The sequence below is a fragment of the Phocoena sinus genome, chromosome 1, assembly GCF_008692025.1.
Source record: "Phocoena sinus isolate mPhoSin1 chromosome 1, mPhoSin1.pri, whole genome shotgun sequence".
NCBI lineage: Eukaryota > Metazoa > Chordata > Mammalia > Artiodactyla > Phocoenidae > Phocoena > Phocoena sinus.
This window is the reverse complement of record NC_045763.1, coordinates 169,236,265-169,249,838: the sequence shown is the minus strand read 5'-3', so window position 1 is coordinate 169,249,838 and position 13,574 is coordinate 169,236,265. Positions and strand designations below refer to the sequence as shown.

Sequence of the window (13,574 nt, the reverse complement as noted above, 5' to 3'; positions counted from 1 at the left end):
AAGGTTAAGAAAGGGAAGTACATTTAATTTCTTTCAAGTCTCGGACCTCTATCTAAACTTTCTCATTTGTAGTGTTGTAGTCAGTGGTTAACAATGATTCACATCCAGAACTCTCTTGGTTTTTTATTCCTGTTGTAAACATAATACATCATATTGCCACTACTTCTATTTTACAAATAAAACAAAAACCTTTAATTCTCGTGATGTCTTAACATTTAATGAAATCTATCTAGGGATCACCCTAGGAAAATTTTACCAACAAATGACACATTTGGAATTTGCTTCAAGCTTTCTCCTTTTCTTATATTAATCTCTGATCCACCTTTTCTTTGTGGGTGCTCCAGGCATTTAAGAGGTTTTCTACTTAATGGTTAAGTCATCTTTATGGAAAAGATCCAGTAAGTTGAAATTATGTAAATCTGTTGTGTGAGATAATTTGCCCAAGTTTTGACTTTCATAGAAATTATCTGAAAGTGTATTCAGTTGTTTTCAGTGTACTTTAGTACTCACTCTACTGTGTTAATTTTTAGGTTGTAACATGACTTAGTAATATATTGTGTTCATATTGATTAAGTTGTAGAGCAGTGTAGTATTATGGAAAGAACTTGGGCTTTGGAATCAAATGGATCTGGATTTAAGTATTGACTCAGCTGTTTATTAACTCTGACTTAAATAAGTTGCTTCACTTCTTTGAGCCTTAGTTTCCTTATTAAAGATGAGAAGGATGATGGCAATCTGGCTAGGAAACTTAGGAGAATTAGAAGCAAGGGAATATTATATAAAGTGTCTGGCACATAATAGCTTCATAGTATAATTCTTTTTTTCATTGAATAAGTTAGAAAGGAAAGCAGAATCATTATGGTTAATAAAACCAGAAAGGTTTCTTGGGGGAGATTTTTTTAGGAAGATGTTGGAGGAGGCTTGTAAAACTTGGGGATTTGTGGAAATGATTGAAGAATAGTTGGTTTTCTCCTTGTTGTCCTGTTTTTTCCTTTTTAGATTAATTTTTACTTAGGCATATAGTTTAAAAGACCACATTTTGCCAAAAAGTTCATTATCAAATAAAGCAGTTTTCTGCCCCATTCTGTCTACTCTGCACAGCTCTGCCCCCAGGGCAACCAGGACAGCTGGCTCCTGTGGCTAGTTCTGCTGGTACTTACACATCTCATATTCCCAACTATCACAGAGCCAGATCTTTTGATTTGTCAATTTGAGGTGTTACCTATTGGCTTTCTCTTATTGTAGGCAAATATTTCATTCCTCTTACACATTCTGTTTCCTCCCGGATGTCCTTTCAATATAGTTAGTTTATAATTTTTTGCTAATTCAGGGTTCAACATATATTATTATGCCTGTACAAGTATTATTTACAGCTGAAGGTTGTAATATTCCTTACTTATGCTTCCTTCTATTTGTTTTTCCTGAAATGAATAATTGCCTTGATTTTCATATTTAACGTCCACAATTTATTAGTTTTTCAAAATGAAATTACCTCAGGTAATGTATCTATTATAAAAACTTTATTGGAGACATTCTCTCCTAGAATCCTCTATTTCCTTTTCTGGGTTGATTGCTCCCTTGGGCCGCTTCACAGTTGTCCATCCTGGGACGTAAATTTCTTCTGATCCTTGGAATGTCTGCTGATTGGGATTCCCTATTTCCTGGATCTTCATATCTTCTTCTTTCTTGGTTTACTCCCACTGTTTCGGTAAAAGCATACCCTCTAGGGGTTTTGTCCAGTTAAAATGATGGGACTGTGGCAGTTGGCTGGTGATGACAGCTCTCAGCAGCCTTTCCCGAGTCACTGCTGCGAGCTTTCCACCCTGCCTGACTAGTCACCGTGCTGGAGTCTCCATTCAGGTCTCATCCTGGACATGCCCTTCTCTTTCCTGCATTGGGATGTCCTTATTTTTTCTTTCCTGGGTCTTTCTCTTCTTGATTTACTCCACCTTTTTGTGGAGGGCATTCTCAGTAGTTTTCTCGAGAAAGGCTTAATTGGAAGTAAAGTTTTGGGTACCTCATGTGTCTGAAAGTGCCTCTATTCTGTCCTCACACTTGAATAACAGTGTATCTGGGTATTAAATGTTCAATTGGAAATTCTTTTCTTTTAGCATTTGGAAAGCATTCATCTGTTGCTTTTTGCTTCCAGTGGTGCTGTAGGAAAATCTGAATCTTATTCTGATTTCTGATCATCTGTATGTATGTGATTTATTTGTTTGCTTTCTGCAGCTTATAGCACATTCTTTTAGCACCCCTTTGTTTCTGAAATTGTACATGGTGTCCTTGATGTGGCTCAATTTTTCTTTAGTGTTTTGGACTTTCAGGAGGGCTCCTTTCACTCTGGAAATGTGTGTCCTTCACTTTTCGGGAAATTTTCTTGAAGTATTTCATCAATTTTTCCTCCTCTCCATTTTTGCATACCTCTGTCTGTAGACCTGTTATTTGTATGTTAACCTCTTGGACTGGTTCTCCAATAATCTTACTTTTTCTTCTGTTTTCCATCACGTTTTTCTTTTTACTCTTTTCTGCGTGATTTCCTTAACTTTATCTTCTCACCCCTATAATAATTTTTTTATTTCTGCCATCGTGTTTTAAATTTCAAGCTCTTTGTTATTCTCTTAATGTTTATATTAAAATAGTAACTGTTCTCTCTTTGTGGATGCAATATAATCTTCTAACTCTTCAGGATATTAATGGTATTTTCCCCTAAATTTTCTTTATTTGAATAGTTTCTTTTTTTTTAAAAGAAATAAGTGAAAAAGCTCAATTCCCACTCTTCTCCAGTGATCATATCAGGAGGATTATGAGAAATACTATTCATATGGACTGTGCCCCAGGCACTAAAAACCAAACCACACCCAGGCAGTATTGTCCTGTCATGCATTTTGTCCTAGCAGAAACATCTTGTTTTCCCCAGAGCTTCTTGTTTTTGTAAAGGACACTAAAAGCAACTGACTAAGTTTATTCAGTATATTCTCTTTTTAATTTAATTTAATTTATTTTTTAAAACTGCAGATTCTTATTAGTTATCTATTTTATACATATTAGTGTATATATGTCAATTGCAATCTCCCAATTCATCCCACCACCACCCCTCCCCCGCCACCACTTTCCCCCTTGGTGTCCCATACGTTTGTTCCCTACATCTGTGTCTCAATTTCTGCCCTGCAGACCAGTTCGTCTGTACCATTTTTCTAGGTTCCACATATATGCATTAATATACAATATTTGTTTTTTCTCTTTCTGACTTAACTTCACTCTATATGACAGACTCTAGATCCATCCACGTCTCTACAAATGACTCAATTTCGTTCCTTTATGGCTGAGTAATATTCCATTTTATCTATGTACCACATCTTCTTTATCCATTCGTCTGTCGGTGGCGTTTAGCTTGCTTCCATGACTTAGCTATTGTAAATAGTGCTGCAGTGAAACATTGGGGTGCATGTGTCTTTTTGAATTATGGTTTTCCTCTGAGTATATGCCCAGTAGTGGGATTAACTGGGTCATATGGTAGTTCTATTTTTAGTTTTATAAGGAACCTCCATACTGTTCTCCATAGTGGCTGTATCAATTTACATTCCCACTAACAGTGCAAGAGGGTTCCCTTTTCTCCACATCCTCTCCAGCATTTGTTGTTTGTAGATTTTCTGATGATGCCCATTCTAACTGGTGTGAGGTGATACCTCATGGTAGTTTTTGATTTGCATTTCTCTAATAATTAGTGATGTTGAGCAGCTTTCATGTGCTTCTTGGCCATCTGTATGTCTTCTTTGGAGAAATGTCTATTTAGGTCCTTTTTTGGATTGGGTTGTTTGTTTTCTTAATATTGAGCTGCATTAGCTGTTTATATATTTTGGAGATTAATCCTTTGTCCATTGATTCCTTTGCAAATATTTTCTCCCATTCTGAGGGTTGTCTTCGTCTTGTTTGTAGTTTCCTTTGCTTTGCAAAAGCTTTTAAGTTTCATTAGGTCCCATTTGTTTATTTTTGTTTTTATTTCCATTACTGTAGGAGGTGGATCAAAAAAGATCTTTCTGTGATTTATATCAAAGAGTGTTCTTCCTATGTTTTCCTCTAAGAGTTTTATAGTGTCTGGTCTTACATTTAGGTCTCTAATCCATTTTGAGTTTATTTTTGTGTATGGTGTTAGGGAGTGTTCTAATTTCATTCTTTTACATGTAGCTGTCCAGTTTTCCCTGCACCACTTATTGAAGAGACTGTCTTTTCTCCATTGTATATCCTTGCTTCCTTTGTCATAGATTAGTTGATGATAGGTGCGTGGGTTTATCTCTGTGCTTTCTATCGTGTTCCATTGATCTATATTTCTGTTTTTGTGCCAGTACCATACTTTCTTGATTACTGTAGCTTTGTAGTATAGTCTGAAGCCAGGGAGTCTGATTCCTCCAGCTCCGTTTTTTTCCCTCAAGACTGCTGTGGCTATTTGGGATCTTTTGTGTCTCCAAACAAGTTTTAAGAGTTTTTGTTCTAGTTCTGTAAAAAATGCCATTGGTAATTTGATAGGGATTGCACTGAATCTGTAGATTGCTTTGGGTAGTAAGTCATTTTCACAGTATTGATTCTTCCATCCAAGAACATGGTATATCTCTCCATCTGTTTGTATCATCCTTAATTTCTTTCATCAGTGTCTTACAGTTTTCTGAGTACAGGTCTTTTACCTCCTTAGATAGGTTTATTCCTAGGTATTTTATTCTTTATGTTGCAATGGTAAATGGGATTGTTTCCTTAATTTCTGTTTCTGATCTTTCGTTGTTAATGTATAGGAATGCAAGAGATTTCTCTGCATTAATTTTGTATCCTGCAACTTTACCAAATTCATTGATTAGCTCTAGTAGTTTTCTGGTGCCCTCTTTAGGATTCTCTATGTATAGTATCATGTAATCTGCAAAACAGTGACAGTTTTTACTTTTTTCTTTTCCCATTTGTATTCCTTTTATTTCTTTTACTTCTATGATTGCCGTGGCTAGGACTTCCACAGCTATGTTGAATAATAGTGGTGAGAGTGGACATCCTTGTCTTGTTCCTGATCTTAGAGGAAATGCTTTCAGTTTTTCACCATTGAGAATGATGTTTGCTATGGGTCTGTCGTATATGGCCTTTATTATGTTGAGGTAGGTTCCCTCTATGCCCACTTTCTGGAGAGTTTTTATCATAAATGGGTGTTGAATTTTGTCAGAAACTTTTTCTGCATCTATTGAGATGAATCATATGGTTTTTTTTTTCAGTTTCTTATATGGTTATCACATTGATTGATTTGCATATATTGAAGAATCCTTGCATCCCTGGGATAAATCCCACTTGATCATGGTGTATGATCCTTTAATGTGTTGTTGGATTCTGTTGCTAGTATTTTGTTGAGGATTTTTGTATCTGTATTCATCAGTGATACTGGTCTGTAATTTTCTCTTTTTGTAGTATCTTTGTCTAGTTGTGGTATCAGGGTGATGGTGGCCTCATAGAATGAGTTTGGGAGTGTTCCTTTCTCTGCAATTTTTTGGAAGAGTTTGAGAAGGATGGGTGTTAGCTCTTCTCTAAATATTTGATGGAATTCACCTGTGAAGCCATGTGGTCCTGGACTTTTGTTTGTTGGAAGATTTTTTAAATCACAGTTTCAGTTTCACTACTTGTGATTGGTCTGTTCATATTTTCTATTTCTTCCTTGTTCAGTTTTGGAAGGTTATACCTTTCTAAAAGTTTTGTTCATTTCTTCCAGGTTGTCCATTTTATTGGCATAGAGTTGCTTGTAGTAGTCTCTTTAGGATGCTTTTGCAATTTCTGCGGTATCTGTTGTAACTACTCCTTTTTCATTTCTAATTTTATTGATTTGAGTCCTCTCCCTCTTTTTCTTGATGAGTCTGGCTAATGGTTTATCGATTTTGTTTATCTTTCCCAAGAACCAGCTTTTAGTTTTATCGATTTTTGCTATTGTCTTCTTTGTTTCTGTTTCATTTATTCTGCTCTTGTCTTTATGATTCTTTCCCTCTACTAACTTTGGGTTTTGTTTTGTTTCTTCTTTCTCTAGTTCCTTTAGGTGTAAGGTTTAGGTTGTTTATTTGAGATGTTTGTTGTTTCTTGAGGTAGGATTGTATTGCTGTAAACTTCCCTCTTAGAACTTCCTTGCTGCAATCCCATAGGTTTTGGTTCGTCGCGTTTTCATTTTCATTTGTCCTCTAGGTACTTTTTGATTCCCTCTTTGATTTCATCAGTGATTTCTTGGTTATTTAGTAACGTATTGTTTAGCCTCCATGTGTCTGTGTTTTTTACATTTTTTTTCCCTGTAATTGATTTCTAATCGCATAGCATTGTGGTCAGAAAAGATGCTTGATATGATTTCAATTTTCTTAAATTTCCTGAGGCTTGATTTGTGACCCAAGATGTGATCTGTCCTGGAGAATGTTCCGTGTGCACTTGAGAAGAAAGTATAATCTGCTGTTTTTGTATAGAATGTCCTGTAAATATCAATTAAGTCCATCCTGTTTAATGTATCATTTAAAGCTTGTGTTTCCTTATTTATTTTCATTTTGGATGATCTGTCCATTGGTGTAAGTGAGGTGTTAAAAGTCCCCCACTATTACTGTGTTACTGTCAATTTCCCTCTTTTATAGCTGTTAGCAGTGCCTTATGTATTGAGGTGCTCCTATGTTGGGTGCATGTATATGTTATAATTGTATGTCTTCTTCTTGGATTGATCCCTTGATCATTATGTAGTGTCCTTTCCTTGTCTCTTGTAACATTCTTTATTTTAAAGTCTATTTTATCTGGTATGAGTATTGCTACTCCAGCTTTCTTTTGATTTCCATTTGCATGGATACCTTTTTCCATCCCCTTACTTTCAGTCTGTATGTGTCCCTAGGTCTGAAGTGGGTCTGTCATAGACAGCATATATACGGGTCTTGTTTTTGTATCCATTCAGCGAGCCTGTGTCTTTTGGTTGGAGCATTTAAATCCATTCACCTTTAAGGTAATTATCGATATGTATGCTCCTATTACCGTTTCTTAATTGCTTTGGGTTTGTTTTTGTAGGTCCTTTTCTTCTGTTGTGTTTCCCATTTAGAGAAGTTCCTTTAGCATTTGTTGTAGAGCTGGTTTGGTGGTGCTGAATTCTCTTAGCTTTCGCTTGTCTGTAAAGCTTTTGACTTCTCCATTGAATCTGAATGAGATGCTTGTCAGGTAGAGTAAGCTTGGTTGTAGGTTCTTCCCTTTCATCACTTTAAATATGTCATGCCACTCCCTTCTGGTTTGTAGAGTTTCTGCTGAGAAATCAGCTGTTAACCTTATGGGAGATCCCTTGTATGTTATTTGTCGTTTTTTCCTTGCTGCTTTCAATAATTTTTCTTTGTCTTTAATTTTTGCCAATTTGATTACTGTGTGTCTCGGCGTGTTTCTCCTTGGATTTATCTTGTATGGGACTCTCTGCGCTTCCTGGACTTGGGTGGCTATTTCCTTTCCCATGTTAGGGAAGTTTTCGACTATAATCTCTTCAGATGTTTTCTCTGGTCCTTTCTCTCTCTCTTCTCCTTCTGGGACCCCTGTAATGTAAATGTTGTTGCGTTTAATGTTGTCCCAGAGGTCTCTTAGGCTGTCTTCAATTCTTTTCATTCTTTTTTCTCTATTCTGTTCCACAGCAGTGAATTCCACCATTCTGTCTTCCAGGTCACTTATCCGTTCTTCTGCCTCAGTTATTCTGCTGTTGATTCCTTCTAGTGTATTTTTCATTTCAGTTATTGTATTGTTCATCTCTGTGTATTTTTTAATTCTTCTGGGTCTTTGTTAAACATTTCTTGCATCTTCTCGATCTTTGCCTCCATTCTTTTTCTTAGGTCCTGGATCATCTTCATTATCATTATTCTGAATTCTTTTTCTGGAAGGTTGCCTATCTGCACTTCATTCAGTTGTTTTCCTGGGGTTTTATCTTGTTCCTCATCTGGTACATAGCCCTCTGCCTTTTCGTCTTGTCTGTCTTTCTGTGAATGTGGTTTTTGTTCCACAGGCTGCAGGATTGTAGTTCTTCTTCTGCTGTCTACCTGAATAGTTTCTTTTTCCTGCAATTTGCTTTTTATTTTTCATTTATTTATTGAATTTTATTTTATTTATTTTTTATGCAGCAGGTTCTTATTATCTATTTTATACATATTAGTGTATATATGTCAATCCAGTCTCCCAAGCAAGTTGCTTTTTAAATGTTTGTGTTTATGTTATTCTCTGTCTTCTTTCTTATAAACCTTAGTTGTCTGTTCATGACTAGAACAAATAATCCTAAAAAGGTTACTGGAAACTCTGGGTATGTGCATATTGTCCACATGACGTGTGAGCTTTAATGTAGGCTTCTCTCGGTGGGTTATTTATTATTAACTGGTCAGATTTTCTAGAGTGTTCCTGATCTCCTGCCTGGAGAAAAAAGATCTGCTGACCAGCCTTTTGGGAGCCCAATGTGAGAAGAAGGCTGGGACTCATTGTTGGGGGGTGGAATGTGTGTGTGTGTGTAAGTAACCTAATCCCTTGGTTTTGGTACTGCACCTATGCCTTCATCTGTGCTAGCTCATAACCTCTCCAGGGTTAAACCTCAAATGTTCTGCCAGGGGAGTGTGGGGTGGGGAACGGATTCTAGAGACCTGATTGTTTCTTAAGATAACTGTCACCCAGTTCTCTTTATTTTGGTTCCTCTGTTCTTACCCTCACTTCCAGAAGTACCCAGAACTGCCCGTTTCTAAGTTTTGGGTTTTTTCCCCTGAACATTCTGCTGCGTGATTTGGGTTAGCTGTCAGCCTGACGGTCGCAGCTTCCTTGGCTTTGCCAGGACAGTTGCCTCCAGTCCATCTGCTTCCACCGTCTAAAGCTCTGTGGCTGTTTTTCTCTTTGGATCTTGCCCTAGTGGATTATGTCTTTACAACAACAGTCACCTTTCCTTTGTTGCTTCAGCTGCGCGGTTGAGCAGGACTAGTCGTCTATGCTCAAACAGCCGCCTTCACACGGATCCCCTGCCTTCTTTCTTGCTGCATATTTCTTCAGCATGTGGAGGCATTAGAAGTTAAAGGGTCATCTTGAGAGATGTTTTTTTTCTTGAGCTGCCGTCTTGAGAGATACTATAGAAAATACCTGTTTTTAAACTATATTAACCCACACTTGTTCGTACTAAATTTTATGTTGTCAGTTTTTTTCTCCATATTGTTGCTTTGTGGTATAAAAATGCCACTGTAATGTAGCTTGAATGATGGCAGTCTGTCAAGCATCCAGTGCTGTGTCTGACATTGGATTCCAAAATCTGAAATCTTTTCTCTCTCAGCCGTAAAGTGTACTTAGTCTTACAGCAGTGAAAGAAAACTGTCTCTAAGAAATATTTGTCCTTTTATTTGGTGGTTGTCAGGCTTTAGTGAGCATCAGAAGCGCTGGTTGGCTTATTAAAACAGATTAAACCAGAGTTTCTGATTCAGTAGGTCCGGAACAGGGCCCAAGTTTTGGGGGTTGTTGTTTTTTTAATGTTTCTGTATTTATGGGCCTGAGATTGTGAATTCCTAACAAGTGATGCTGATGCTGGTGTGAGGGCCACACTTTGAGACTGACTGAAGCAGACTGTATGAGTGCTTGAAAACCAGAACGCCACCACCAAGAACCCCCAGTAAAGCTTTACTTCATTATCTTCCAGTTGGACAATTGAGAAGAGCTTTGAATTTATGCTGTGATCGCTCTCTTTGCCTGAAACATACAGTTACTTGATCGTCTTGATCGAGACAGTAGGTCTCACCATTTAAATTAATGAATCCTTTCCTTTGGTCCACTGTTATTCCTTTCTTTCTTTCTGAACTGCCTGTTTAAGATTTTGTCCTCGTCTCCCCTTCTTCCTTCCCTCCTTTCTTGTGCCTGCAACTGTGTGATGCGGCAGAAGTTGGCTGTCAGGGTGAACTCTCATGTAGAAGCCAGTCTGCATTGAGGTCGGTCACGTGGGATCTGCCTGCTCTGGGTTGGTAACGTGTTCATAGCATGTTGGGTGTAGTTATTTAAACGTGGAGCCTCACCATTAACGTTGTGCATACTCGCATGTAAACACAAACATTAATGTCAGGCTGTCTTTACTAGTTAGTAATTTGTGTATGCCTGTACCAGGAAGCATACACTTTTTAGAATTTAATTGAAAACTTTGAATAATTAATTTGGCAGGAGAAGTGTTACAGTTATTGGTTCTGAGTGGATCTCTGTTCATTGGGAGCAACTGTCTCTCTTAAGTAAGGTGAAGAGATTGGCAAAGAAAACTTCAGTTGAATCAGGGAAAATGGCCTTTTATCCAGTTAGGTAATTTAATCTGACAGAAGCAGAAATCGTTTTTAGGAATGTAGGTTTGACACTGTAGAGATGAGGGATGGGGAGGTGTTAGCATCCTCCATGAGCAGCGTTATAAATTGCCTTTCTACTTCATTACTCTCTATCAGTGTGGCATGAAAAGCATTGGAACTGTTTTACTGTTGGGTGTAACCTAGCACAGATGTTTTTGTTTCTTTATGCTGGTTAAATTATAGTACAAAGTGCACTGTTTGATTCACGAAGTCATTTCTGCAAATCTTTGGTCACATTTATATGCTGTCCAGTCTTTGGGTTCTACTGAGGGACAAGCCCTGAGGAGTAAGCCAATAGGAGATTTTTCCTGTTTGTAATAGTGTCCTTTTTTTTTTTTTTTTTTAATGGTGTGACTGTTTCAGGGCTATATTTTTTAAAATAAAAGATAGCTTCAGCAGAATTAGATAAGTAATCTCTTAACCCAGTAAACGTCTTTAACATCTTTTCCCTTAATAATTGCTTTTTATATGATTAATGGCTCCCATAAGGTAACAGTATTTTCTAACCAAATGGGTTCTCGTATATTTAGAGAGATTTTTCCCACATTGTGTATTTCTGTGAATGGCATAAGTAGAAAAGCACAGACTGTTAGCTCCATGAAGACAGGGACTTTGTTTTGTTCATCACTCTGTTTCTAACACTAAGAAAGGTATTTGATATGCAGTTCTCAGTAAATATTTGTGGAATGAAGGAAAGAAACCAGTTTAGAGTTCAGCATCCTGCATTACTTAATGAATGCCACAAGGTGGTACTGTTGTAGCATGAAATAAGAGGCTGTAATTCTTAGCCTCTCTTACACAGTTTTATATAAATCCTATGAATAAACAAAATGAATTGACTACCTATTATGTTTATTGCCTGTTTCAGATATTTATGGTTTTAGCATGTGATTAGTCTTTTGAGTCCATGATTTGGCCAGGCAGTGAGATTATAACCTAAATAAAGAACATTTGGTTCAATTTTTTTTTTTTTTGAAATTTGGAATGAGTTTTATTAATTAATTTATTATTTTTGCTGTGTTGGGTCTTCGTTTCTGTGCGAGGGCTTTCTCTAGTTGCGGTGAGCGGGGGCCACTCCTCATTGCGGTGCACGGGCCCCTCACTATCGCGGCCTCTCTTGTTGCGGAGCACAGGCTCCAGACACGCAGGCCCACTAGTTGTGGCTCACGGGCCCAGTTGCTCCGCGGCATGTGGGATCCTCCCAGACCAGGGCTCAAACCTGTGTCCCCTGCATTAACAGGCAGATTCTCAACCACTGCGCCACCAGGGAAGCCCTGGTTCAAATTTTTATCAAATGTTAAATGAGATAGCATCTATTAAAACCTAGCACAGTATCAGGTTAGTTTCATTTTCTCGCCTTTAATTTATTTTGGGTTAAAAACCTTTGTTAAATTTCTCTTTGTGTTAAAATAATTTGCCAAACATTTTCTAATAAGTTATCACTGAATGTTAAACGATATTTTGTAAGTCTGTTTTGATTGTCAGAAGATTTTAAAAATTGATACCAAACCTAGATTTTACTGTATTATACCCCCACTGCAAAAAAAAAAAGTTTAATTCTGCTCCATGGTTCTTTTATAAGGCTGAAATATTTTAACATAGTACTACATATTTGTGCATATATGATCACAGTGTATAAATAAAGTCAGTCTATGTCTTGATTTCACTCCTATTATAAAAGTGTTGACAGGTTTGTTTTATAGCTTGGAATTTTAAAATTTCCTTATGATGAAATTGACTTCTGAATATTTTGATCGTATAATTTTCCACAGACTGAAGCAAAATCAGAAGAGGGCCCAGGATGGGCTATCCTACGTGATAATTTCATGATGGGAGCATCCATGAAAGACTGGGACAAAGGAAGTGATGGACCAGATGACAACAGACTGGGGTCTGGAAGTGACTCTGACACATAAAGCTATATAAGAAACACAGTTTCCATTTTATTTTTCCTAGAAAAATACTCGTGCTCTGAAAGTTGGGGAATTATAAAGATACCATTTGTAAGAGAGCCAAAAGACTTTTACTATTATCAACTTCGGTGTTTCTCTTTTTCATGTAAACTTGGTTAAAATGATATTTCAGACCTTGTATAATTTTAAGCATTGTTCTTTAGAACGTTTGTAGAAATATTTCTACTTGAGATATGCATTTTGCCAAGTACATTATAGGCTTACCTGTTGCTTTTGGATATTGGTGTTTTATTTAAGTATCACCAAGGGTTGTAGAAATGCAATATCAATTCATAATTAAAATGAACTCCTTGAAGTTAATATTTTTCAGCCTCTAACTTACAGACCTATATATGTATATTTTTTGTGGGGAAGCGTCGGTGTGTTTTTTTTGGTGAGCTATTGAGAAAAACTATGTAGCAAATTTTTAAATTATAACATTTCTGATTTGGGGTGATGATTTTATTTTTAGACACTCTGGCAATTATGATTTAAGAAACATCAAATTTCTACTTTTATATTATTTCCTTTTATATGCTAAGTAATATATATAAATAATGGCTTAGATTTATTTTAAGTGTTAGGTTATTTTTGTATGAGAGATTTACTGAGGTGGAAATTCTCATATTTAACTTATGCAATGAGGCATAATTTCTTAGGAAGCATATTTGACATGTTCTAGTTTCCCTTATTTTCCCTAAATATTTGAGTTAGCGTAAATTCTTTTTTTATGGACTGGCTGACCAGTGAAATGGTAGTTAGACAACAGATAGTCTGCATCTGATTTGAGACTTGATTTCTTATAGTTGTCTTAAAGATTATTAAATTGGATGACTTTCAGAATCTAGGTGTTAAACAAAAAGAGAAGAGAAAGCAGGGCTATTTAATATCATTCCGAAATTTCTGTGAAACTGGGCCTAAGATGCAAACTTTGTAGGGGAATTATTTAATAAAAGTGATCTGTTCTTTTTTAAAAGGGTCCATCCCTTACTCCATCTTTCCATAGTAAAAATAGTTCCCTCCTACTACCAAATTGCACATGCTTGCATCTGTTATATATCGAAGGATAATCCTCCCCTCAAAACTGTGCTAGAGCAGAGACGTTTATATTTGCAAACCCATTTGGGTGTTACAGGTATTATGTAGCCAAAGTTAAATTAGTCCATGGCCTGGTATTTGTTACCCTAAAGGAAGGTATACATCTAAGATATCAAATGATTAAACCAGCAGAGCTCAAAGTACATTTTTGTATATATCCAAACTTTTGAAATTT

The 13,574-nt window shown here is 36.6% G+C and overlaps 1 protein-coding gene across 2 annotated transcripts in view; it reads left to right on the top strand.

Annotated features, from left to right (window-relative positions):
• Positions 1-12,639, top strand: part of RRP15 (ribosomal RNA processing 15 homolog) — a 47,176-nt gene extending 34,537 nt beyond the window's left edge. The window contains exon 5 of one of the 2 annotated variants that reach the window (XM_032651014.1): positions 12,122-12,639. In XM_032651014.1, coding sequence (XP_032506905.1) covers positions 12,122-12,265 — 144 coding nt within the window. In that variant the 3' untranslated portion in view covers positions 12,266-12,639. The remainder of the gene's footprint in view (positions 1-12,121) is intronic. The other variant, XM_032651003.1, reaches the window with a different exon arrangement.
• The last annotated feature ends 935 nt before the right edge of the window (positions 12,640-13,574 follow it).